The sequence below is a fragment of the Hevea brasiliensis genome, chromosome 4 (genome assembly GCF_030052815.1).
Source record: "Hevea brasiliensis isolate MT/VB/25A 57/8 chromosome 4, ASM3005281v1, whole genome shotgun sequence".
Lineage (NCBI taxonomy): Eukaryota > Viridiplantae > Streptophyta > Magnoliopsida > Malpighiales > Euphorbiaceae > Hevea > Hevea brasiliensis.
The window spans coordinates 115,360,058-115,382,982 of NC_079496.1; the positions used below are offsets into that span (position 1 = coordinate 115,360,058).

The 22,925-nt window shown below is 33.3% G+C and overlaps 4 protein-coding genes across 5 annotated transcripts; 3 read left to right on the forward strand and 1 right to left on the reverse strand.

Moving 5' to 3' along the window:
• The first annotated feature begins 1,935 nt into the window (after window positions 1-1,935).
• Window positions 1,936-8,468, forward strand: LOC110638646 (DNA-directed RNA polymerases IV and V subunit 2). The gene is made up of 8 exons (XM_021789256.2): window positions 1,936-2,173; window positions 2,421-2,938; window positions 3,287-3,499; window positions 3,866-4,746; window positions 5,615-5,906; window positions 6,076-7,026; window positions 7,245-7,516; window positions 7,820-8,468. The coding sequence occupies exons 2-8, from the start codon at window positions 2,432-2,434 to the stop codon at window positions 8,319-8,321; spliced, it is 3,618 nt and encodes a 1,205-aa protein (XP_021644948.2). The 5' UTR covers window positions 1,936-2,173; window positions 2,421-2,431; the 3' UTR covers window positions 8,322-8,468.
• A 585-nt stretch (window positions 8,469-9,053) lies between these two features.
• Window positions 9,054-12,227, forward strand: LOC110638642 (probable WRKY transcription factor 32). The gene is made up of 5 exons (XM_021789251.2): window positions 9,054-9,416; window positions 10,380-11,038; window positions 11,142-11,231; window positions 11,326-11,469; window positions 11,730-12,227. The coding sequence occupies exons 1-5, from the start codon at window positions 9,288-9,290 to the stop codon at window positions 12,082-12,084; spliced, it is 1,377 nt and encodes a 458-aa protein (XP_021644943.2). The 5' UTR covers window positions 9,054-9,287; the 3' UTR covers window positions 12,085-12,227.
• Window positions 12,228-12,978: 751 nt separating this feature from the next.
• LOC110638645 (protein POLYCHOME) lies at window positions 12,979-16,393 on the forward strand. Of its 2 annotated transcripts, none has more exons than XM_021789253.2 (3): window positions 12,979-13,112; window positions 13,534-13,938; window positions 15,550-16,393. In XM_021789253.2, the coding sequence occupies exons 2-3, from the start codon at window positions 13,549-13,551 to the stop codon at window positions 15,931-15,933; spliced, it is 774 nt and encodes a 257-aa protein (XP_021644945.2). In that variant the 5' UTR covers window positions 12,979-13,112; window positions 13,534-13,548; the 3' UTR covers window positions 15,934-16,393. The 2 variants fall into 2 exon arrangements, with proteins under 2 accessions (XP_021644945.2, XP_021644946.2); XM_021789254.2 differs by having other exon boundaries at window positions 13,005-13,112; window positions 13,295-13,938.
• A 1,226-nt stretch (window positions 16,394-17,619) lies between these two features.
• On the reverse strand, window positions 17,620-21,620 carry LOC110638644 (uncharacterized). The gene is made up of 7 exons (XM_021789252.2): window positions 21,315-21,620; window positions 21,019-21,223; window positions 20,724-20,925; window positions 20,453-20,646; window positions 19,278-19,431; window positions 18,592-18,756; window positions 17,620-18,345 (listed from the first exon to the last, which is right to left on the reverse strand). Exons 1-7 carry the CDS (start codon window positions 21,475-21,477, stop codon window positions 17,887-17,889), a joined length of 1,542 nt encoding a protein of 513 aa, XP_021644944.2. The 5' UTR covers window positions 21,478-21,620; the 3' UTR covers window positions 17,620-17,886.
• Window positions 21,621-22,925: the final 1,305 nt, after the last annotated feature.

Here is a 22,925-nt window from a genome sequence, read left to right on the forward strand (position 1 = left end):
AATTATCAAGTAATTTTATAAAAAAATTACAATTACAATTATCTACTCGTTAACTTAGGGCCTGTTTGGATTAACTGTTGAATACAACTGATAGCTGTTAGCTGATAACTGTTACTGTTAGCTGATAGCTGATAATTGATAGCTGATGATAGCTGTTTTATGTTAAGTGTTTGGTAAAATTATATTTAGCTGTTACTGTTGATATGGATATATATCATATAATTTATTTTATTATCTAAATAAATATAAAATTATAAATTTATTACATTATGTTATTTATTATATTATTAAATTAAATATATAATTATTAAATTAATATATTATATTATTTAAATAAATATATAATTATTAATCTTTTATCATTTATTTTATTATTGAAATAAGAAAATAATTATTTTTATAAGATAATTAAATAATTTTAAAAATATAGATAAAATAATAAAATAATTATTATTGTTAATAGAAAAATTTATAATTAATTTTAAGTTTTTGGATATAAATAAATATTTTATATTTTATGTTATTAATAAAAAAATATTTTAACAAAGTTGAAATAGGTTAATTAAAATGTTAAAATTACAAATAAAAAAATAAAAATATTAATAATATTAATTTTCAAGTTAAATAAAAAAGGATAATATGGTCAACATAAAAAATAAAACCAAATCAGCTATTAGCTGATGAGAAACAGCTCTATTTTTAGAGCTGATACAAACTGCAGCTGATGGGTATCATATCAGTTGCCCATCAGCTATCAGCTGCATTTTTTTAAGTTTACCAAACACCACAATTTACCTGTTTGGGTATCTATCAGCTATCAGCTGCATCCAACAGGTAAACCAAACACCCCCTTAGTATTTACTTATTACTTTGAATACAGTCTATTAATCAATATAGTAAGTATTAAATATAAATATATAGTGATAATTTTTAGAAAAATTGCTATTTAATCATTGTATTTTAATAAAATTAATTATTTACTTTCTATTTTTAAAAAAATTATATTATTTAATTTATGTATTTTGTTTTGATTAAATTATTTAATCATTTTCTTAAATTTTTTGTTAATAATATATGTCAAATTATTATTTAATCTCTTTTATTTTAGTAAATATAATTAATTGATTTCTATATTTAAAAAAATGTTATTATTTAATTTATCTATTTTATTATAATTAATTAATTAGTTAATATATTAAAAAAATATATTTTAGAAAACATATTACTGATTGACAATAAAATTTACTATATAAAGATTAAATATGAATTTATATTTTTTAAAAAATTATTTAAATATTTTTATTTAATTCTCTAAGTATTATTTTATATTTTTTATTTTGAAATATAATTTTTATACATCATAATCTTAATTGGATTAACATTTCGTGCGCATATATATTTTATAAATTTAAAATAAAAAATAAATAAAGAATGAGAAAAAGAAGAATATAAGTGTAGAGAAATAAATATAAAAAAAGAAAATAATATAGAGATAAAATATTTTGGATAAAAAAAAAGACAAATAAAAAGTTAACGAAATAAAGTATATTAATTAATTAATTAATATATTTTTTAAACTATATGAATTAATAATTAGTTTTATTAAAATAAAAAAATAAATAATAATTTAATTAGTATTAAATATTTTATTTAATGAAAAAATTTAATAAAAAATAAAAGAATTAAATAAAAATTAAATATAAAAATTAAATAATATAACTTTAAGGTATTAAAATTAAAATTTTAATTTTATTAATATACATTGGCTAAATAATAATTTTAAAATTTATCATAACTGACATACGTAGATGAGTACAGTATAGTTTCTCGTCAATGGGTGACAGTCATTTACGATATCGCCCTTTAATTTAATGGATGGAAGAATATTTTGGTCATTTTACAAATAGAAAGTACTGAGATATGGTCCCCAGTACCCACACAGTCCTCACTTCCCTAGACCAGAGACTGCAATTTTCCTCCTCTTCTCGGTGGCTCACACTTCCTGTGTGTTGAGAGAAGAGCATAAAATCAAAACAAAACCCTAGAATCTCTACATGCATTGTTAACACGAGGGTTTTTAAGCCCTCAAATTCGCTTGTAAAACCTCAAATTTTTTTTCGATAAGGGTTCGTGGGTTCCTCTCCTTTGGGAATTACATTCTATTCTAGTCACTGTAAGTTTCTGATTCTAATTTAGTGGTGTTTGTTAATCCTTGTTAATGACTTTCGCTTTGTGGGGGAATTAAATTTCATTTTTTTAATGGTTTTTAGGCGTGAGTCTGAGTTAACATGGATTCTTTTTTTTTTTTTTTGGGGGGGGGGGGGGGGGGGGTGAGATTTTGTGTAGCTTTCTTAGGGTTCGAAGTTAATGAAATGATGGGCTTATTATTCGTGTATGTGTGCGCTTGTTATTCTTCACAGATTTGAATTAAATGGGGGAGTCAGTGGATGCCATGGAAGAAGACATAGGCACGAGTAGTAAGGGTGAGAAGCTCCCAAATGGACTTGATATGGAGATAGATTTTGACGACGATGATGATGATGATGATGATGATGTTGACTTTATGGACTTAACCACTAGCTTACGCGATTTGGGTGAAGGTTTTCTAAAAGATTTCTGTAAAAAGGCTGCGACCTTGTTCTTCAATGAGTATGGTCTTATTAGTCACCAGATTAACTCCTACAATGACTTCATCCACAATGGTCTTCAGAAGGCCTTTGATTCTTTTGGTGAGCTGATCGTTGAGCCTGGATATGACCCATCAAAGAAGGGAGAGAATGAATGGCGATATGCTTCAGTTAGGTTCGGGAAGGTCAGCCTTGATAAACCAAGCTTTTGGGCTGGTTCGGATGGTATTGAACACAATATGCTCCCCAGGCATGCGAGACTTCAGAATATGACGTATTCATCCAGGATGAAAGTGAATGTTTCTGTAGAGGTGAGTAAAATGTATTTCAGTGCTGAAATTTGTGTTTCGCTGAATTCAGTAATTTTTCTAGCGATGATGATTATGCTGGCCATTTTGCGACTCGCAGTTTTAATTATTGATTGGTTGTATTGTTTCTTTGTTGATTTAGAGATTGAGAGATAAAGATGTGGTTCATTGCCAGTTTAAATATCTTTTTCTGTTTAAAGGGTGCAATCATGGTATTTTCATTCTGTGTGAACATTTTTGGGGATGGATTTTACGGCTATGAGTTGTAAACTTTTTTGGAGAATGCCATAGATTGATTTCTCCTTTTATTAAGAGTTTTCAATGTCTGATATTTTTCTGCAAATATTTCAGGTGTACACTCAGAAAGTTGTTAGAAGTGATAAGTTTAAAACTGGGAAAGATCAATTTGTTGACAAGGTAGTTCTAAGCACTGATAACAGAGATATCATAATTGGAAGGATGCCTGTAATGGTGAAGTCTGACCTTTGCTGGATGAAAACAGTTGAAAAAGGTGATTGTGATTTTGATCATGGAGGTTATTTTTTGATCAAGGGTGCAGAGAAGGTGAGTTTAAAGTGTTTCTTTGTCCTCTTTCCAACTTTGAAGCTTGGAATTCAAGATGGCGAATTCTTAGGAAGAACTTAATATTTTCTATTAATGATTTGGATGGCTGGACCTTGGTCATATCTGCTGTTAATCACTTACTATTCTTATTTTCTATATTGAGGTTGAATTAAATAATCTTTTTGCCTGGACTTGCAGCTTGCTGTATTAGTTTATTATGTTTCCAATTTCTTCATTTATTCTTCTTTTTTACTGAAGTGTTGTGCCTTTATTGAATGTGCTATGCAAGTTATTGATCATATTAGTATTTGTTTTTAACGTTTTTCCTGCCCAAATATCATGATATCCAACTTCTATTTATTGCAGGTTTTTATTGCACAAGAACAAATTTGTTTAAAGAGACTTTGGATCTCAAATGCTCAGGGCTGGACAGTTGCATATAAGTCTGAAATTAAAAGGAATAGATTAATTGTTAGATTAGTGGGGCTCTCTAAAGATGACAGCATTAAAGGAGAAAAGAAAGGACTTATTGTATATTTCATGTCAACAGAGATCCCTTTATGGATATTGTTTTTTGCCCTTGGAATCAGGTCAGACAAAGAAGTTGTAGATCTGATTGATTATAATACAGAGAATGCCAGCATTATGAATATATTTTTCGCTTCAATTCATGATTCTGATGAGAAATGTGAGTGGTTTCGTAGTGAGAGAACTGCTCTGAATTATGTTATTAAGCAAATACAAGGAACCAGATTTCCACCAGAGGAAACTGAAGATTTCGTTAGTTTGTATTTGTTTCCCAGTCTCCATAGCCCTAGGCAAAAGGCCCGATTTCTAGGTTATATGGTAAAGTGCCTTTTACAGGCATATAGTGGCCAAAGAAAATGTGATAACAGGGATAGTTTTAGAAACAAGAGATTTGAGTTGGCTGCTGAGTTGCTTGAGCGAGAGTTAAAAGTACACATTGCACATGCACGGAGGCGCATGGCCAAGGCTTTGCAGAAAGACCTCTATGGAGATCGTGATGTGCGCCCAATTGAACATTATTTGGATGCTTCTATAATCACGAATGGTCTATCGAGAGCATTCTCAACTGGGGCATGGTCACATCCATTCAAGAGGATGGAAAGGATATCTGGTGTAGTGGCAAATCTGGGGCGTGCAAATCCATTACAAACAATGGTCGATTTGCGGAAAACACGACAGCAGGTTCAGTACACAGGGAAGGTTGGAGATGCTAGATACCCGTAAGTTATAAACTTAAAACTTAGTTCTTGTTTTGATGCATTATGTCAGTGTAATATTACCAACTTTATAGCCAAAACCAAACTCTATTTGGTTGATTGGTTAACTATATTTCCAACCTTGCCATACTTGATAGTGCTCAGATTATTGTGCTAACCTATTTCTGAACAGGGCCACATTGCTAGGGCAGGGATTGCTAGTTAATATGTATTACCTTCTAAAATTTTAATTTTGTCACTGAAAATTTCCCTGTGTATTATAATATCCGTGGCCTTGGAATCTTGAAATCACTGGTTTATACTATGCGATGAATGACAGAACAAGGTCCTTTCATCATTTGTTCTCTCCCCACTTTATCCAGTCATTTTCGGAGTGGAAGTAGCATGTGGATTAATGTGATGAATGATTTTTAAGTTCATTGAGGGTTGAGATGGTTATCTTCTAATTTCTTTTGGTAAGTTCAGTTGCAAAACATGAGCCAATTAAAATGCCAAGATGTATTTGACTAGCAAGCAGGCTGGTGCAATTTGTATGCATAGTAGCGATTGATATCAATAACTCTTCATATGCTGATACCTGGAAATGTTGATTATACCAAAAAGGTTAAGTTTCTAACAGTTACTGGTAAAAAGAGTTCGTTTTTTTTTTTCTCTTCATGATTGTAAGAACTGTTGATAGTTTGTGTCATTTGTTGAGATGTAAGATCATCAATATATATATATATATATATATATAGACACACACACACACACACACACACACACACTAATACATGCATCTTTGATTGTCAAGAAAATTACACTTATTTAGGTTAGATGAGATGTTTGGCAATGGCAGTTTCTTTTTCTTAATATAATCTACTGCATGCAGGCACCCTTCTCACTGGGGTAGGGTTTGCTTTCTTTCTACTCCGGATGGTGAAAACTGTGGACTTGTAAAGAATTTGGCTGCCACTGGACTTGTTAGCACAAACATATCAGAACCTCTAGTTGACAAATTGTTTGATTGTGGAATGGAGAAACTTGTTGATGATACCCATACTAAACTGGACAGGAAGTTTAGAGTATTTCTGAATGGGGAATGGGTTGGAGTTTGTGAAGATTCTCATTTATTTGTTTCTGAGCTTAGACATTTACGGCAGAGGAAGAGGTTGCCTCAACAGGTTCTCTTTTTAATTTTTTAATAATTTTGGTCTTTTGAGGCTATAGCGATTTTGTTGTGTTATACTTGGTGGAACCAACATCTAGCCTGACAAAGCAACATACACTGGTTTTGTTTTATGTGCTAGATTTTGTTGGTTTCCTAACGTCTCTTTTGTTGTTTTCTGTTAGGTGGAAATCAAAAGAGATGAACAGCAAAGAGAAGTGCGCATATATTCTGATGCTGGAAGGATTTTACGTCCCCTTTTGGTTGTTAAGAATTTAACTAAGATAAAAGCATTTAAAGGGGAAAATTACACTTTCCATTCTCTTCTCGACAAGGGGATTGTTGAATTTGTTGGAACAGAAGAGGAAGAGGATTGCAGCACCGCCTGGGGAGTTAAATTTCTTCTAGCGGGAGCTGATGGAAAGAAATCTCTGAAGTACACACACTGTGAACTTGACATGTCCTTCTTATTGGGTTTAAGTTGTGGGATCATTCCCTTTGCCAATCATGACCATGCAAGAAGAGTTCTATACCAGGCTCAAAAACATTCTCAGCAGGCTATAGGTTTTTCCACAACAAATCCCAACATCAGAGTGGATACGCTGTCTCATCAATTGCACTATCCCCAGAGGCCACTTTTTAGGACTGTGACTTCTGATTGTCTTGGAAAAGCTGGATACCAACGAGGTCATAATGGAATGCTGCCAAAACCGGAGTTATATAATGGTCAGAATGCTATTGTGGCAGTCAATGTTCATCTAGGTTACAATCAAGAGGACTCCTTGGTAATGAATCGCTCTTCTTTAGAGCGTGGTATGTTTCGATCTGAACATATCAGAAGTTATAAGGCTGATGTTGATAATAAAGAACTATTAGACAAGAGGCGAAAGTTTGATGATCCTGTGAATTTTGGGAAGATACAGAGTAAGTTTGGACGTGTTGACAGTCTTGATGATGATGGTTTTCCTTTCATTGGAGCTAATCTACAAAGTGGTGATATTGTTATTGGGAGGTGTTCTGAATCTGGGGTTGATCATAGTATGAAATTAAAGCACACTGAGAGGGGCATGGTCCAGAAAGTTGTATTGTCTTCTAATGATGAGGGGAAGAATTTTGCTGTGGTGTCTCTGAGACAGGTACGTTTGCGAAAAAGATTACACTAATAGTGCATATGAAAACATCATAGATATACCTATGTATGCACACATGCACGTGCACTATTTATTCATGCATGTTTACCTCTGCACACACACCCAAAAAAAAAAAAAAACAAATCCACATGGTGTGAGATTATATTCTAATGGTCTGGCCTTTTGCTTAAATCATTGGTTGAACTCCTGGATCTTTGCTGCAGGTTCGTTCTCCATGTCTTGGAGACAAGTTCTCTAGCATGCATGGACAAAAAGGTGTTCTGGGCTTTTTGGAGTCTCAAGAGAACTTCCCCTTCACCATACAGGGAATAGTTCCTGATATTGTTATAAACCCACATGCATTTCCTTCACGACAAACTCCTGGTCAACTCTTAGAGGCTGCTTTGGGAAAGGGAATTGCCTGTGGTGGATCATTGAGATATGCCACCCCTTTCTCCACGCTGTCTGTTGAAGCAATCACAGACCAGCTTCACAGGTGACAATTCCTCTGATTCAAGTCATAATATTCACTGTTGTGCAATGTGAAATTTTTTAAATCATAGCTCTTTAGATTTTTGTTTCAACTGACTTGTATTAAAAGTAGAAACGAAAAATGTCTTTTGGTGACCACAATGTGATCCTGCAATAGTTCATTGTCAGATTACATGGTTTAGTTTGGTACATTTTGAGCTTACAACCTCAGAATATTTTCCATATTTGAGCAGTTTAAAGATTGTGGCTCCTGTCCTTGTTTTCTATAAATGATTACCAGAATGATTTGTTCTATGGATTATGACAGAGCTGGATTTTCAAGATGGGGAAATGAGAGAGTTTACAACGGTCGAACTGGTGAAATGGTTCGTTCTCTCATTTTTATGGGTCCAACTTTCTACCAGCGGTTGATCCACATGGCTGAAGACAAAGTAAAATTTCGTAACACTGGGCCTGTGCACCCACTCACTAGACAGCCAGTTGCAGACCGAAAGCGTTTTGGTGGTATCAAGTTTGGTGAGATGGAGCGGGACTGCCTTATAGCTCATGGTGCATCTGCGAACCTGCATGAGCGTCTTTTTACTCTCAGTGATTCTTCACAGATGCATATTTGCCAGAAATGCAAAAATGTGGCAAATGTGATTCAACGGGGAGTGCCTGGTGGCCGCAAGATTAGGGGTCCCTACTGCCGAGTTTGTGAGTCTGTTGATGATATAGTCAGGGTTAATGTACCTTATGGGGCCAAGTTATTGTGCCAGGAGCTCTTCAGCATGGGCATAAATTTGAAGTTTGAAACTCGGCTATGTTGATCTTGTGCTAAGTTTTTTTGATGATTGTTTTCGGCCTTGTGCAACTTTCTTAGTACATGTTTTATTTGGTATACTCTCGTGACTATGTTGCCTGTACTGTACAGTGTTATGATCAGTAGTTTCAAGTCACAATGTTTTTTTGAATTACCCCCTTATCTGTTTTGCAGTGATTAGACCTGATTATGGTTTGACCGTGATTGATAAATAGTTATGAATTGAATTGAAGATGAATTATTAAGTGCCTTGAATGCATATGCATGTTTTTCAGTGGAATTTACTTCTCTTATTTCATGTGATAGAATACTAAATTTATAAGCTTTTGACGCTCTTTTTCCTTTCAAATTTGAATTTGATTGGATTTGACTATTGTATTGAAATTAAAATAAATAAATAAATAAATTGCCTTGATTTTTTTTTTTCTCGAAAGATGAAGGATTTCATTCCAGAAACAGAGCCAGCCACGAGAACTGCAGCATTGGGTCACAATTAAAGGAGAGGTAATGTAAAGTTTTTGTTGGGCTAACAAGTAATTAAAATTTTTTTTTTATATTTAAAAATTTAATAATTAATTTATAATATAATAATTTTAAATTAATTGGGTGCCTGAGTGAGTGAAAAACTTTAATATGGGTAATTAATATTTCATAATTTTAATTTAGAGTATCTCTAATTATGAAGCCTTAATTTAAATTTTAATAGTATTTAATTATATTTATATGTATAAGCTGGTCAACATTAGTCAAAAAGAGCCATGGTTCAGATGTTCTCCCTTTGACTCCCTCTGTTTCTTCGGTGTCACAACTTTTCCTTTCTTCTCACTACTTCTAGCCGTAACCAACATAGCATAGCATGTACACCAACTGGAACAGGGTCAAGAACACTTCTTTTGAAATACCCATCTCCTTCGTTTCTCATCTATCCATCTAAAATTCTCTCTTCATCATTTTTTTTCTATCTTTTCTCACCATGTCCTGTTCTGGAGGTAAAGGGGAATCACGTGCCCCGTACTCGAATGTCTCTGTCTGTGATTGCCCCTCCTTCTCCAACCTACTCAAAAGCGTTTTGACGACCAATTCTTCTACTTTTCGATTTCAGGTTCCTTCTTCTGCTTGTATGGATTTTATTATTTTTCTGTTATCATGTTTGAATGGTACTGTTTTGCTTTACTATTGTGATTTTTGAAACTCTTGTAGCTATGTGTGCTTGGAACTTGTTTTGAATTTATTCGTTTCTTGGGTTGGTTTTTTAAATTGCTTATTTTTGCTGTTTCTATTTGGTACAACTTGTACGGATACGGTGGTAAGAAGAGGGGGTTTCTGGGTATGCTTAGCCATTGATTTCAAGTTTGTTTGAAATCTTTGTTGCCCTATAGTTAGGAAGTGAAGATAGCATTTGGAAATTTCTGTTAGCTTTCTTTTTATCTTCAGTCCTATTACTCATTGTTTTTTTTAGAAAATCAAGTATAAATCTAATTCAATTATTCTTTAATTTTGGGTATCTGGAAGCTTACAATGAATTTTTTTTTTTTCAAAGTTTTGTCCCTCTTATTCATTTAATTTGTACTTTCCAGTAATTTTTTAGATAGACATAAGAGATAGAATGATTCATGCTCTATGGACTAATGCTAACAAACTTAAGTGGGTGAAGAACTCATCTACTCATCTGCACTTGGATGTATTTTAGCACTGTTTTATGTTTGAGACATATACCAACATATCTTAACTATTTGTATTTTTTTCTTTTATTTTCCTTTTCTGCTCTGTGATATAGTTTTCTGAAATCCTATTATCATTCCACAAGGCCGTAAAATGTATGGAAGTAGCTTCAGTTGTAGATCCTGCATTTGGTTAGAAGCGATATATCATTTTCTTGATGAGTTTGTGACCATGTTATTGCACAGAACTTTCAAAATTATAGAAAATCCACTTTTAAAATTGGGAAAATTTTTCTTATATGAATATCATATATAGTTTTTTCCTGTTATTTTTATTTGCAATTTTTGGCAAGGTGACTGTAATACCTGTTACAAACCTCTTTAATGTGATATTTTTTTTGCAGGGACAACATGAGACACCTCAACAAGATAATGTGGTGAGCAAAAAGCCTAAAGAAGATGGAGCAAAGTTGAAACTTCAAGCTGAATGCGCAAATCCTTCTACCGGTATATCACCTCTTGCTCCAGCTGCAACATCTCTGCCGCATTCAGCTCCTGTAATCCCAACTTCTGGGCTAATAGTAGACCAGCAAAATGCTGACTGTAATACCTGTCTTTCCCATATTGTTAGGGAGACGCCTGCTAGTGATGGGTATAGCTGGAGGAAGTATGGGCAAAAGCAGGTGAAGAGTTCTAGTAGTTCCCGAAGCTACTACAGGTGTGCGTTTTCTAATTGCCATGCAAAGAAGAAGATTCAACGCTGTCATCATTCCAGTCGTATCATTGATATTGTTTATCTAGGTCACCATAATCATGATCTCTCTCAAAATAAATGCAATGTTTCAAGAGCGTCTGTAGCATCCTCTAAGCTTGCTGCAGGCAGTAATATTGTTGATTCTATTCAAAAGGTCGATGGTGCAGATATGTCTGTCTGCTGGGAAGACACCAGGCAGTCATCCGTGCATATTGCTGAATCTGAACAACAGAGTTCCAGTAGCTCTACTGGCGATATTAGGATTAAGGTTGAGGAGCATAATGGTAATGAGCTGGACTCAAAAAAATTGTAAGTTATTTGGAAAACATGATCCTCTTAAATAGTCTTCATTTAAGCTTTTTGTTAATGAAATCATTTTATTTTGATTATTGTTTTCTGATTTTTGTTCAAGTGGGGCAGAACACCAGAAAAATAGTTCTTGTGGAATTGCAAATGCTGAGGTTCAGGAGAAGCATGGTGCTGAACCAAGGCTGAAAAAAAGGCATGTCCTTTGTATAGTTTGATTCTCTTGAAAATTAAAACCTTCCATTGATTTTAATTATGACTTTAAATGCATATCATTGGTCAACAAATAGGAGTGCATATTCAGCTCCTGTCTTGGAAGCTAATAAGGAGATTAAGATTGTTGTGCATACTACTGCTGATGGGGGCATCTCAAGTGATGGCTACCGATGGCGCAAGTATGGCCAGAAAATGGTGAAGGGGAATTCTCACATAAGGTGAATTTTCATATTAATTTGACATTTTTTAGTGGATAATTTCAACTTTCAACGGATTCTTCTTCTGTTGTACTCGTACATATCAACCCGGGCTTTTAGCCATTGCATTGCTTTGTGTATGGTTGCTTACTCATACTTCCATGGTATATGCGCTTGTGAATATCTGTGCATGCCATGGTGATTTATAGATATATGCTGCGATTCATACTCAATCTCAATTCTTGTTCTTACATTCACTTGTCCTCTTGGTAAAATGTTAGGAGTTATTATAGATGCACATCTGCCGGATGCTCTGCCCGCAAGCATGTTGAGAGGGCGACAGATGATGCAACAACATCTACAATAACATACGAAGGGAAACACGACCATGACATGCCAATACCTAAGAAACAAAAAGGTTCAGAAAGTCTTGGTCTGATTTCCTCTGCCGCCACATCAAATGGTGCTCATTGCAAGAAAACAAAAACTTTATCTAGTCAAAGGATTTCAGCCAAATGGTCAGTGGATAGAGAAGGAGATTTGATGGACGAGAAGGTCTTAGAGCTTGGAGGTGAAAAGGCACTGGAGTCGGCTCAAACCCTTCTCAGCATTGGAATTGAACTCAGGCCTTGTTGAGAAGCAAATAGTAGTGTTGATTGATACAAAAATGTTTTCTAAAGTGCCATCTTTGGCTTAGATTATGCACTGTTGATTTGAGTTTAATGAAATTTTGGCAATTTTACTTGTATAATTTGTTCTTAATGGACTTTCTTTTGTAATGTCTTTCTGTGGAGCATCTTATTTTACTTGTCTAGTTCTTCTTGTTGTAGAGATCGTTAAAACTAGTACATCCCATTTTAGAATTTACAAGTTAAAGAATTAAAAGGGTCAAAATTTCTATTTTAGAATTAGAAATTTTAAAAGGGTGTTTGGTTTGACTGGTTTCTTTTAACTTTTGATTTAAAATGTATTTTTTAATTTAAAAATTAATTTTAAAAATAAATAATTAATTATTTAATAAAATTATTTAAAATTAAATTTTAAATAATTTAAACGTTTGATTAAAAATCATTTAAAAGTAATTTAATTTGTTAAAATAATAAAAATGATATATTATTGAGTATTATTGTTGCTAAAATGAGATAATATTAATATTTTATAAAATTATTAGGGTAATATAATCTTTTACTTGGATAAACTATAATTTTAAAATAAATAGATAAGTTATAAGTGGATGATATTTTAATTAAGATTTTTAATTTATTTTAAATATTTTTTAATTTATAAATTAAATTAATTATTAATTTATTTATAATTTTCTATTTATAAGGAGTTTTAATAAACAAATTCAAAAAAACTAAAAAAGAATTCGCGTTGGTAAAGAACTCTAATGGGCCGGGCCTTGGTGCAGTGCAGAGATCCAAAGTGAGGGGCAAAGTAGTAATTTCGTTGTGGCTCCCTAACAGAGCGGTCTTGGGAGAAAATTTGAATTTTCAAGCTCACAGATATTCCCTATAAGACCGCCCAAAATTTCAGTTTGAAAATTTGCCCATTTTTCTGGCTGCTCCCAAAATCTCTTCTTCCTCTTCTTCCTTTTATCATTTGCAGTGAAAAGACTCCATCTTTCACCCTCTGCTGCTAATCAAGAACCAATTTTTTTCTAGGTAATTATCGCACCCTTCTCTTGTTCTTCTTTGTTCTTCGATCTTCATTCCTCTAAATCTGTTTTTGTTGTAGATTTATTAGTGGCATTTAGTTAGCTGGAAACTAGATTTCCTTTGTTTTCTTTTCTGGGTCATTGGGGTTTTCTCATTTTCCTGATGAAACAACTTCTGGGTCTAAACAGAGAAAGAGGATCCTCACATTTTCCTGGAAGATTTCTAAGTTAGATGCGTGTGTCATTTGGTTTGCTCGAGAAATTCTTTTTCAGAGAAAATTGGGATGGTTTCCGTGATGACCATTGAATTTTAATTTTCTTTTAAGAATGATTCTCGGGTTGTTTTCCTTATATAATTATGAACATTGAATTTTTCAAGATTGTGATTCTTCACCGGTTTATCTAATATTCTTTTATCATTCTCTAAGTTGAAAGGATTAGAAATGCCGGAATCCAGAGACAGATTGTCGAGGGCCATTGACATCGCTGCCTTATTTGCCCGTAGAAGGTCAGGGATTCTTGGAGTTTATGAAGACCAACCTGACCTCGAAAGAGCCCTGTTTGGGTCTCCGGTTCGTCCACCAATGGTAGCTACCCGTACTGGAGCAGTTGGTATGAGTCCTATTGGCCATGGAAGGGGCGGTTTGGGCACTCCAAGAGGCCAGACTGGGCGTGGCCGGAATATTTACAGAACGCCGGCAATAGGCAGAGAGAACACGCCAATTGGAAGTGCAAGGCGGGGAAATAGCAGGGGAAGGGGTCGTGCCTCGAACAGTGCGTTACCTTCTTGGTACCCGAGAACCCCTCTTCGAGATATCACTGCAATTGTCAGGGTAACGCTCACCTTCTATCTTTTGAGTTGTTTTAGTTTTTTTCGTCTTGATTATTTTGCATTAAATGGTCTTTGGTACTTTTTAGGCTTAATTTGCTAGTTTGGTGTTTTGGATGAAGTATATCTGATATAAATTGCAAGCTTAGATAATGAATCTTTAGTAGTTATGACTTTATTAGGGTTATATGTTCTGCTTCTACTCTGACTATTATCTATAGCATATCTTCCATTTGATTTGCATTCTTAGTTTAGTTTTGGGCTTCATAATGTTATTTTGACTTTGTTTTGAAACTCTAGGTACACTGTGGAACTTGTGCGATGTTGAATAAGTTTCAGGGGGATTTCTTTCGTTTGTGTTTAAGTATTTAAATTGTTGATTAACTTCCAGCTCGTATTTGGTTATGAATCTACCTAATATTTTGTTACAGTTCTTCTTGATTGTGATTATTGCCTAGTTTCATCCTGATTTAGTGTTGAATTTAACCTTTATTGACTTTGCTAGATGAGTGTGTTAGACTGTGATCCTGTTTGTGTTGGAGTTTTAAGTAATACCTTTTGCTTTTGTGTCATATCTATGTTTCGGATCCTTATACTCAGGTACCAATCATAAAAATTTTGCAAATCAAGTTTTTTTTTCATTGGAGTGTGGCCTTGATCTGAGAGATTGACAAACCTCACTGGGAAAATCTGACATCGTTCAACTTTGTTATTAGATTGAATTGATCATTATTCTTTATTGACAAACTGTCATATAATCTTTCCGTTTAAGGTCTTCCTTTCTGTGCTTGTTCTACCATTTTGATCTTGATATTCTGCTCGTCTTTGTATCTAATGCTAAAGTAAAAACTTTGCATGTAAGGGAAGCTAATTTCCAGCATGTTATAATTTAGATATCGATTCCAGCCATTTGCAGATAATCTGCAGAATTGTATCGGTGATGTTTGATAGTTATGACGTATGATTTCTCTAATTGAAACTATCTTGGTTTTGACAATAACAAAACATTTTCTTATCGTCTAATAGAGAGGCTAGCCTTAACTTGAGTTAAATTATTTTAACACTTTCAAGGCACTTTTACATTTTCATATCACTCTAACCATTGTTTTATTTTTTTCTGCTGTTTGTAAATTTGTTTATATTTTTTTTTTCTTATTTTAGCTTACATAATTTTTGATATGGTAGCTTGCTATTATGTTTTTGGTAGCTATTTGAGCCATGTATTTGAACTTATTCTAATTAGATTGAAAATAGTATAGCAATGGCTGTAATGCCTTTCTTGAAGTGAAATGATAAGCTTAGAATGATTTATCTGTTCTGTTATTTTTTTATCAAATCTATTCCGCATGTATGTTACGTTTTCTAAAGTGAGCATGAGTACTGCTGGACTTTGATGCTTTTTTTGAAGCAAGTCTGATGCTCAAGTCAGTCCCAAGCCAAATGAGCTGTTTGTCGAGTGCCAATGCAAGTTCTCAATTTTGTGAGACTTCATTAGCCCTCATGAGTCATGGCTCATCCTATCCAAAGTCTTTTATTGGTGGGGTACGTATTGTCAAGGGGCATTTACAATTCTGTTCCTTATACTTCTAATCTTATTCTGGAACTTTTTGACCAGGCAATTGAAAGAAGGGAACGTTTGGGAGCAGACAGGGCCCAAGAAATTGAGAGCCCAGTGCCGCACGCTTATGGAGTTCTTGACTCATCTGAACCATCATCAGTTGCTCATCTCGAGCACAGTAACACTATCATGTCTCCAATTCCAAGTCTTCAAGTGAAGCGATGTCCTCCTACAGTCGGCAAAATTCCAAAAATTTTGCTTGATATTACTAATCAATCCTCTGAAGATTCAGATTTTCTTACACCTCAAAAGAAGCTCTTGAACTCAATTGACACAGTTGAGAAAGAAGTGATGGAGGAATTGCGGAAACTGAAGAGAACAGCTAGTGCTAAGAAGGCAGAGAGAGAGAAAAAAGTCCGTACTCTTATGTCAATGCGGTAACTAATCATCTTCTGATGATAGTTCTGACTTTTACAGCCAAAAAAAAAAAATGGCAGGTCAGTCAGTGGAATAGGAAGGCAGGCCCTTGACGACACACCTGTGCTGTGAGATTGATCATCTACTGGTGATAGCTTGTGCACATTGAGATTACTCATCTTCTGATGATATATCATTTTTAGAGTTTTGAACTTCAGTATTTTTAGCATAGGGCTCTTCATTTTTTGATTTTTTACTGGGTTGCCTTTCACTTCTTGCTGAAGGCCGTGGTATATAATGAGTAAGCAGTTTGCTAGCACTGATCATTGCTGAAGGTCTAGTGTAGAATTGGTAGCAATCTTTTTCATGTTTCCTTCATTCTGTTGAAGGTTTTTTCCTTGATACCTTCTTTCTCTTGAAGGTTTTCTGATGTACATAAAGGCAAGATTACAAAGCCTGCATGCTACTTACGAGTTTTTGCTAATGTGCTATTACTTTTCATGTACGACACAGAAGATTAGTCTAAAATCAGTTAAATTTTGTGACATAATACGCTTGATGGTGATATTTCCATTATCAACTATAAGAGTTCACCTCATGCAGTTTGTGTTGAGAACTTCACGTTCTTTGCTGCGTCAAGCTACTGCTTGGTGGGGGTGATTTCGCATTCAGCTTGAAAAATTACTGCATTCCATAGTTGTGAAATGTGAACCTGTCTGCAAATCATACTTCTTGATACTGGCCAAGATATTGTATTATACTCTAATCTTCCTTTTTCTTAGGCAGCTTCCAGCTTTCTTGATAGTCAGCAGTTTTCTCAGCTATGCAATTGCAGCAGAAGAGAACATGCTCTTGATTATGCCTAACCACTTAAAGCAATACCTCAAAACAAATGGTGAGATTGAACTTGATTAGCTTAGCTATGCAATTGAAAGCAGATCTTATTTATCTTCAAAACCCATGATCTTAACCCCCTTCCTTTCCGCGAAGGTGACTCTATTAGCTTAGCCATACTGTATGTAATCCTAGTTCACTCATACTTTGATCTTTGCTCACGCTAAAAGTACGTATGCTTTGACTCTTAAAAATTAAATATGTGCTATTGTTTTTCTTCAGTCTTAATATTAAAAAATATCCATGGCCAATGATATGATGGTGCTAGTAATATTTTTGTAACCAGGTTAATAACATAAGTTCATGTAATAATATCATGGTGGAAATTCAATAAATTTATTATAAAAAAAATTATTACTATCTATAAATTTATAATATGTTAATTTACTATTACATGCAAAATTTAATACTAATTTACTTAATTATAAAATTAACCATTTTATATCATAGATATAAATATTTAATTATCCACATTTTAAACACATTACTTATTTATATAAGTATTAATTGAAAATTAAAAATAATAGATAAAATGGAAAAATTATGACTATAATTTAATAATAATAAATTAAAAAAAAAAAAAAGGAAGAAAGAAAGACTAACAAGAAATGATGCATAATGGTAAATTTCCAAATACATAAGCTTAGGAAGTTTTAAAAAGTTTGTAAATATAAACTTAAGAAAAAAATTTTAAACAAAGTTTTATGTAATGGCAAAATTGTAAATACAAAAACTTGGAAAGGCTACTTTTTTATATGGGTAGTGGAAATTGACTTTCTTATTGTTATTAACAGAGATGAATATTTTTCCATAATATACACAAAACCATTTCTCTTTATTTCTTCAGGGAAAACCAACAACTATTTTTTGGTATTGAGAACTTGAGAAGGTCCAGATGAAACATTAAATCCCAACAACCAAGTAAGAGGAAAAGAATTAGACACAGGTGAAAAAGCGAGAGGAAAAGCAGCTCGCCTTTATACTTAAGATGATCAATTAGAGACTAATGTCATCTGCTCTTTTGTGTACACTGGAATTTGTAACACTTCTCAACAAATTATGTGCTTATTCAAGCCAATCTAATCAGCTTGAAAAAGAATGGCCTGTCTCCAGCCCTTCCACTGGAACAGCATATGGTGAATTCCAGTCAGCATCGAAGATCTCTTGAAGTTGTAAAACAATGGCAGGATTATATGTACCAAAGCTGACACCAGCTGTTGCATAGAAATAATCCCACACAAGGTTGCTTGTTCCAATGTGAGCTCTCGCATCAGTAACTGCATATTTTCCATGATTGACCCTGGTAAATGCTGGGTATATGTTTCCTGTACTAGTCTTGTTGCTCTTTGCAGGTCCAGTCAGGTTGTAACCTGGAACCACATAGTATTTGATCTCTACTTTACCAGAACATTTATTATACTTGGAAGAAGAACACAGGACATTGGAATAGAGGAGAGACTTCAGATACTGATCTGTGTTGTCGATGAAATGTGCCCAGTATGCTACCAGTATCTTAACTGTCGCATGCTTGGAGAAGACAACCTATTATTCAACAGTCACTAAATTGTAAGCCATTCTGACATGGAAATAGGAGATGGGAATGTACACACAAATGCTCATAAGCATATTCTATAGGCTTCACTTGTGTGCATATGAAAGCAAGCTATTGGTCTAAGAAGGCATTGCTGAAACTTATTTTAGGTACCAATGCTGAGTGGCTAACTAGTTATAAAAAAGTGCAATAACATTGAAGAGAATAAAATGTTAATGATATCAGAACATAGTTACCTCTGATATTGCTGAGGAAAGAGATGACCAGTAAACCTTTTGCTTTGTATATTGGGATTGGCCAAGCCAATCCATATTATTAATCCTTACTACTGCTCCACTTCCAACAGATTTTATTGTATCAATCCATGCCTGTTCATCAGCCTGGTACTTGCCAAACAATAGCTGCTAACCAAAAATGGCATCAAAAGAAGTGAATCATGAAAAGCTAGAGGCATCTACATTTCATCATTTTGGGAGATACCCATATTTTGACTGAAGCTATGCAACCGAATTTCACTCTATAAAGCCAGAAACATGCTTCCAAAAGCCAAATAAATTCCAGAGATCCAGAAATAATCATGAGAACTGGAGAAGGTATGAATAAAATTTCAATCAAACTTCATTGAAATCTCAATCTGTTGCTGCCTATATCACCCAAAAAATCCGAGAGCTTTCACAAACAATTTTTCTGTCATGAAGCATCTAACGATCATAAAAGTTTTTTTAGGGAGAGAGAGAGTAGGTATTTTTTGTTTTGACAAACAGTTTCTCACTTTCTATATTATTGTTGTTCCAAATGGTTCTAATCCATATGATAAGGCTATATACGCTACAAAAGACATGAAATTAACAATTGATTTGGTGGGACAATTCTGATAGTGATAGAACACCAGAACTGCAAAAGGAAAAATTTAGTCAATTACCTCAGGAGGAGCAAAAGATAGATAGCTCAGTTGAGGCTGCAAAGTTGAAAAATTGTGATCAGGAGTTTCAATTGGAATTTTAAACATATGCGGGTCTGATAATATAGGATAGCCTGCAATATGGGGAACCTCCACAAAATGAGGAAGAGGAGACCTGCAATGAAAATTTTATGTGGTTAAATTAATTAATAAGTTGCCAGATTTTTTGATCAAGTTCCACCCAAAAACCCCCGCGCCCCGCCCCCCTCCTCTTCCTCCCGTCACACTTACAGATAGGACAGGAGAAAAGGATGGGAAAGAATTTACAACAAAAGTTCTCATGGGCAATCCAACAGGTTATCATGCTTATCTACCGACTGTAAAGATGCAGTTCAAGGATCAATTATTTTTGGCTAGCAACACTAACTATCACAGATAGAAGGATTGAACTCAGTAAATGAGGCCTGCATCAGTAATATATGCTTTCAGAAAACGTCAGCCTACTCACTTAAGAGATATAACACTTCAGAAAATCTCCTCCAATCAGCAGCAGATGTCAAAAGCCATTTAAAGATGAGAAATTAATATATCATTTGCAATACAACTGCAGTCATCTCTGATATTGTCTAATATACGAGTAAACAGCTACCTAAAAATGTTTTTCTTTCAAAAACATGCATTGTAATCCCTATTCAAGGTCAACTTTAATTTTAAAATATATAAATTCAGAAGATTAAGGTGGTTTGGTCACGTGAAGTATAGACATACAGAGGCTCCAGTAAGACAAGTAGAGCACACTAGGTTAAGGGATAGAAAAAAAAAAAAAAAGAGTAGACCTAAACTGATTTGGAGGAGGGTAGTACAACATGAATCAAGAATCATTACACATTTCTGAGATTTAATCCAAAATCGTTTAGAATGGACAAAGAGAACCCATATAGTTGACCCCAAATTCTTAGGAAAGGCTTAGTTGAGTTTAGTTTAGTTGAGCTGAGTTAACAGTTCCATATAAAGATGCTATTTGCAAAGGTGCAAAATACAAAATCACAAAAGGCAGCAATTAAGCAATAAAGTAGCTAGACAACTTTGGGGTCAAAAAGAAATTTATATCAAAGTATAGCAAAACTGCTTACCTACAATTGTCACCTAAACAAGAACAAATGAATTGGGATTACAGGTGACACTGTCCAACTTACCTGCACCTTGCTTTAGAGTCAATGAAATGTGACCAGCATGGAACTGTTCTTTCAATCTGCCACTGTTGATCCCATACTGTTCTAGTGTAAGCTGATGAATTAAGATGGGCAAGTTTCCATAGGTTATTAAAATAAGTATCAACCCTTTTCACTATTTTTCGGCATCCAACCAGATAAATTCCAACCTCCTTAACCTGTAACCATTCGAAAATAATTAAGGACACTCTTTTGCATCCATTACTAATTAAATTAAGCAAAGAACTTGATATACCTGAGTGAGAGATTTCCAATCATTATTTGCAGATCCAATATACACATCTCGATTATCAGATATCCAAACCTTGGCATGAACTATACCTGATCCCCACCATTCCCCAAGTAACAAGGTCACATTCTTTACATTTGGCCTTCCCGAAGCAAGTTGAGTAGGTTCTTTGGTGTAGTCAGGATATACACCCGAGTGCTGTAGTAATCTGAAACCCATATAGCAGCAGCTTCTCTATATAATCTATGAAATTTTCTTGATATGGAAACACATGCATGCATATAAAACTAAAAACACACACCTGATGCTAACATTACGATCGGCGGCATCCTCTATGGCTCTGTAAACGGCAGAACCTTCAAAAGCTCCGAACTTTTTCATATCATCTCTCGAATATCCATAATCCCCAGAAAGAGGATCATCAGGATGTGCAATTAACTGCCAGTACTGAGCTATAATATCCAATTTCTTGGTGGAATTACCAGCCAACCAACGGAGCACATCACCTATAAGAAGAAAATTTGTATTTTTTTTCTTTTTCATTTTCTTTACAGTTTCTGGGGCACCAAACAAAAGAAAGGAAGGAGAGTGAATTACCGGTGGAGAGAACCCCTGGGACGCGACGGAGGTGGGGCATGTCGGTGGGGATTGATTGGACGAGCCATGCTTTGCAATGTGATTCAGCTAGTGTTATGAAGCAAACATTGGTGAAGAGAAGAAACACAACCAGTGAAATGCTAATTCCATATCTGAATCCCATTTCTACTCTTCAAATATGTTGCTTGCCTCTTGCCTCTCTACTTCTCCTTTATCTTTCTTTAGCAGTATGAAGCTGTATGGCTGTATATCCATTTGGAAAATGGCTCCTCCTACAAAGTCAAAAGGACCATCTCTACACCGCTCGACGATCGAGTCTTTGGTTACAATTTGAATAAGCTGTCAAATTACACGAATACCCTTCATGCTCTATTTTTTTTAAATGCTAATAAAAAAATAAATTAAAATTTTTTAATAGATAAAACATTTACACGTAAAAAATAATAATAAAAATAAATTATTATTAAATAATTTAATAAAATATTTATTTTTATATAATCTATACACATGCACTCTTTCGTCTCTAAATTAGCCCTTATGCATGCCAACTCCCTCGTGAAGACTTGTTCATTTTAGTCATTTTACTAAATTTTATTTTAATAGCTATTAACTATTTAAATAAAATGTGTTGGGTAAGAATAATTGTTTAGTAATATATCTTGTTGATCTTATAAAAAAAAACTTAATGAACATTTAAAATAACTTTTCATAAATTACATTGTTAACTTTTAATTTACTATGAATAATATAAATAAAATATATAATATTTTAACTAAAGTTAAAATATCAAATATTTCCTTAAAATATATTATTAAGTAGAACTTTAATTGGTTGTTATTTATTTAATTTAGATTCAATAAAAAATAAACTAATTAAACTAATTAAATTTTTTATTAATTTTATAAATTTTATGTGCTATATATTTAATATTTTGGTGATTTTATAGATTTTATGAATTTTTATAAATAATAAGAATTTAGAATTCTAGAAAAACTCAAAATAGACTCAAATTAAAAATTAAATTAAATAAAATTAAAAAATTTCAATTTAATTGTATTACTGTTGGATTTTTTTTATAATTAATGAATTAAATTTTTTAGTAAGCACGATTAAGAAAATCCTAAATGCCAGCAATAGCATCACTATATGTCTATATCATTGATTTACCATTTTGGAGAATCTCATGTATATAATAAAATTAATGTAAACCAAGAAGATGAATTAGATGATTTATAGAAATCTCAAGTACAATTAATTTTTTATTTAATTGATTATTAATTATAGTAAAAATAATTAAGATACTCTTAATTTTACATATTTTTTAACTAAATAATTTAATTTAGTCTCTAAAATTTTATATTATAAATAAAATAGTTTCTTAATTTAAATTATTTTGTTTATAATATAAAATTTTAGAAATTAAATTATTTAAATTAGAAAATATATAGAGTTAATGATATTTAGTCATTTTCACTATAATTAATGGGTAAATTGGATGGAAAATTAGATAGAGAAACTAAATTGTTAATCAATATAAATTTTAGAGATTAAATTATTTAATTTTAAAAATATAAAAAATTAAATTATAAATTTTATCAAATCTGGATCAGC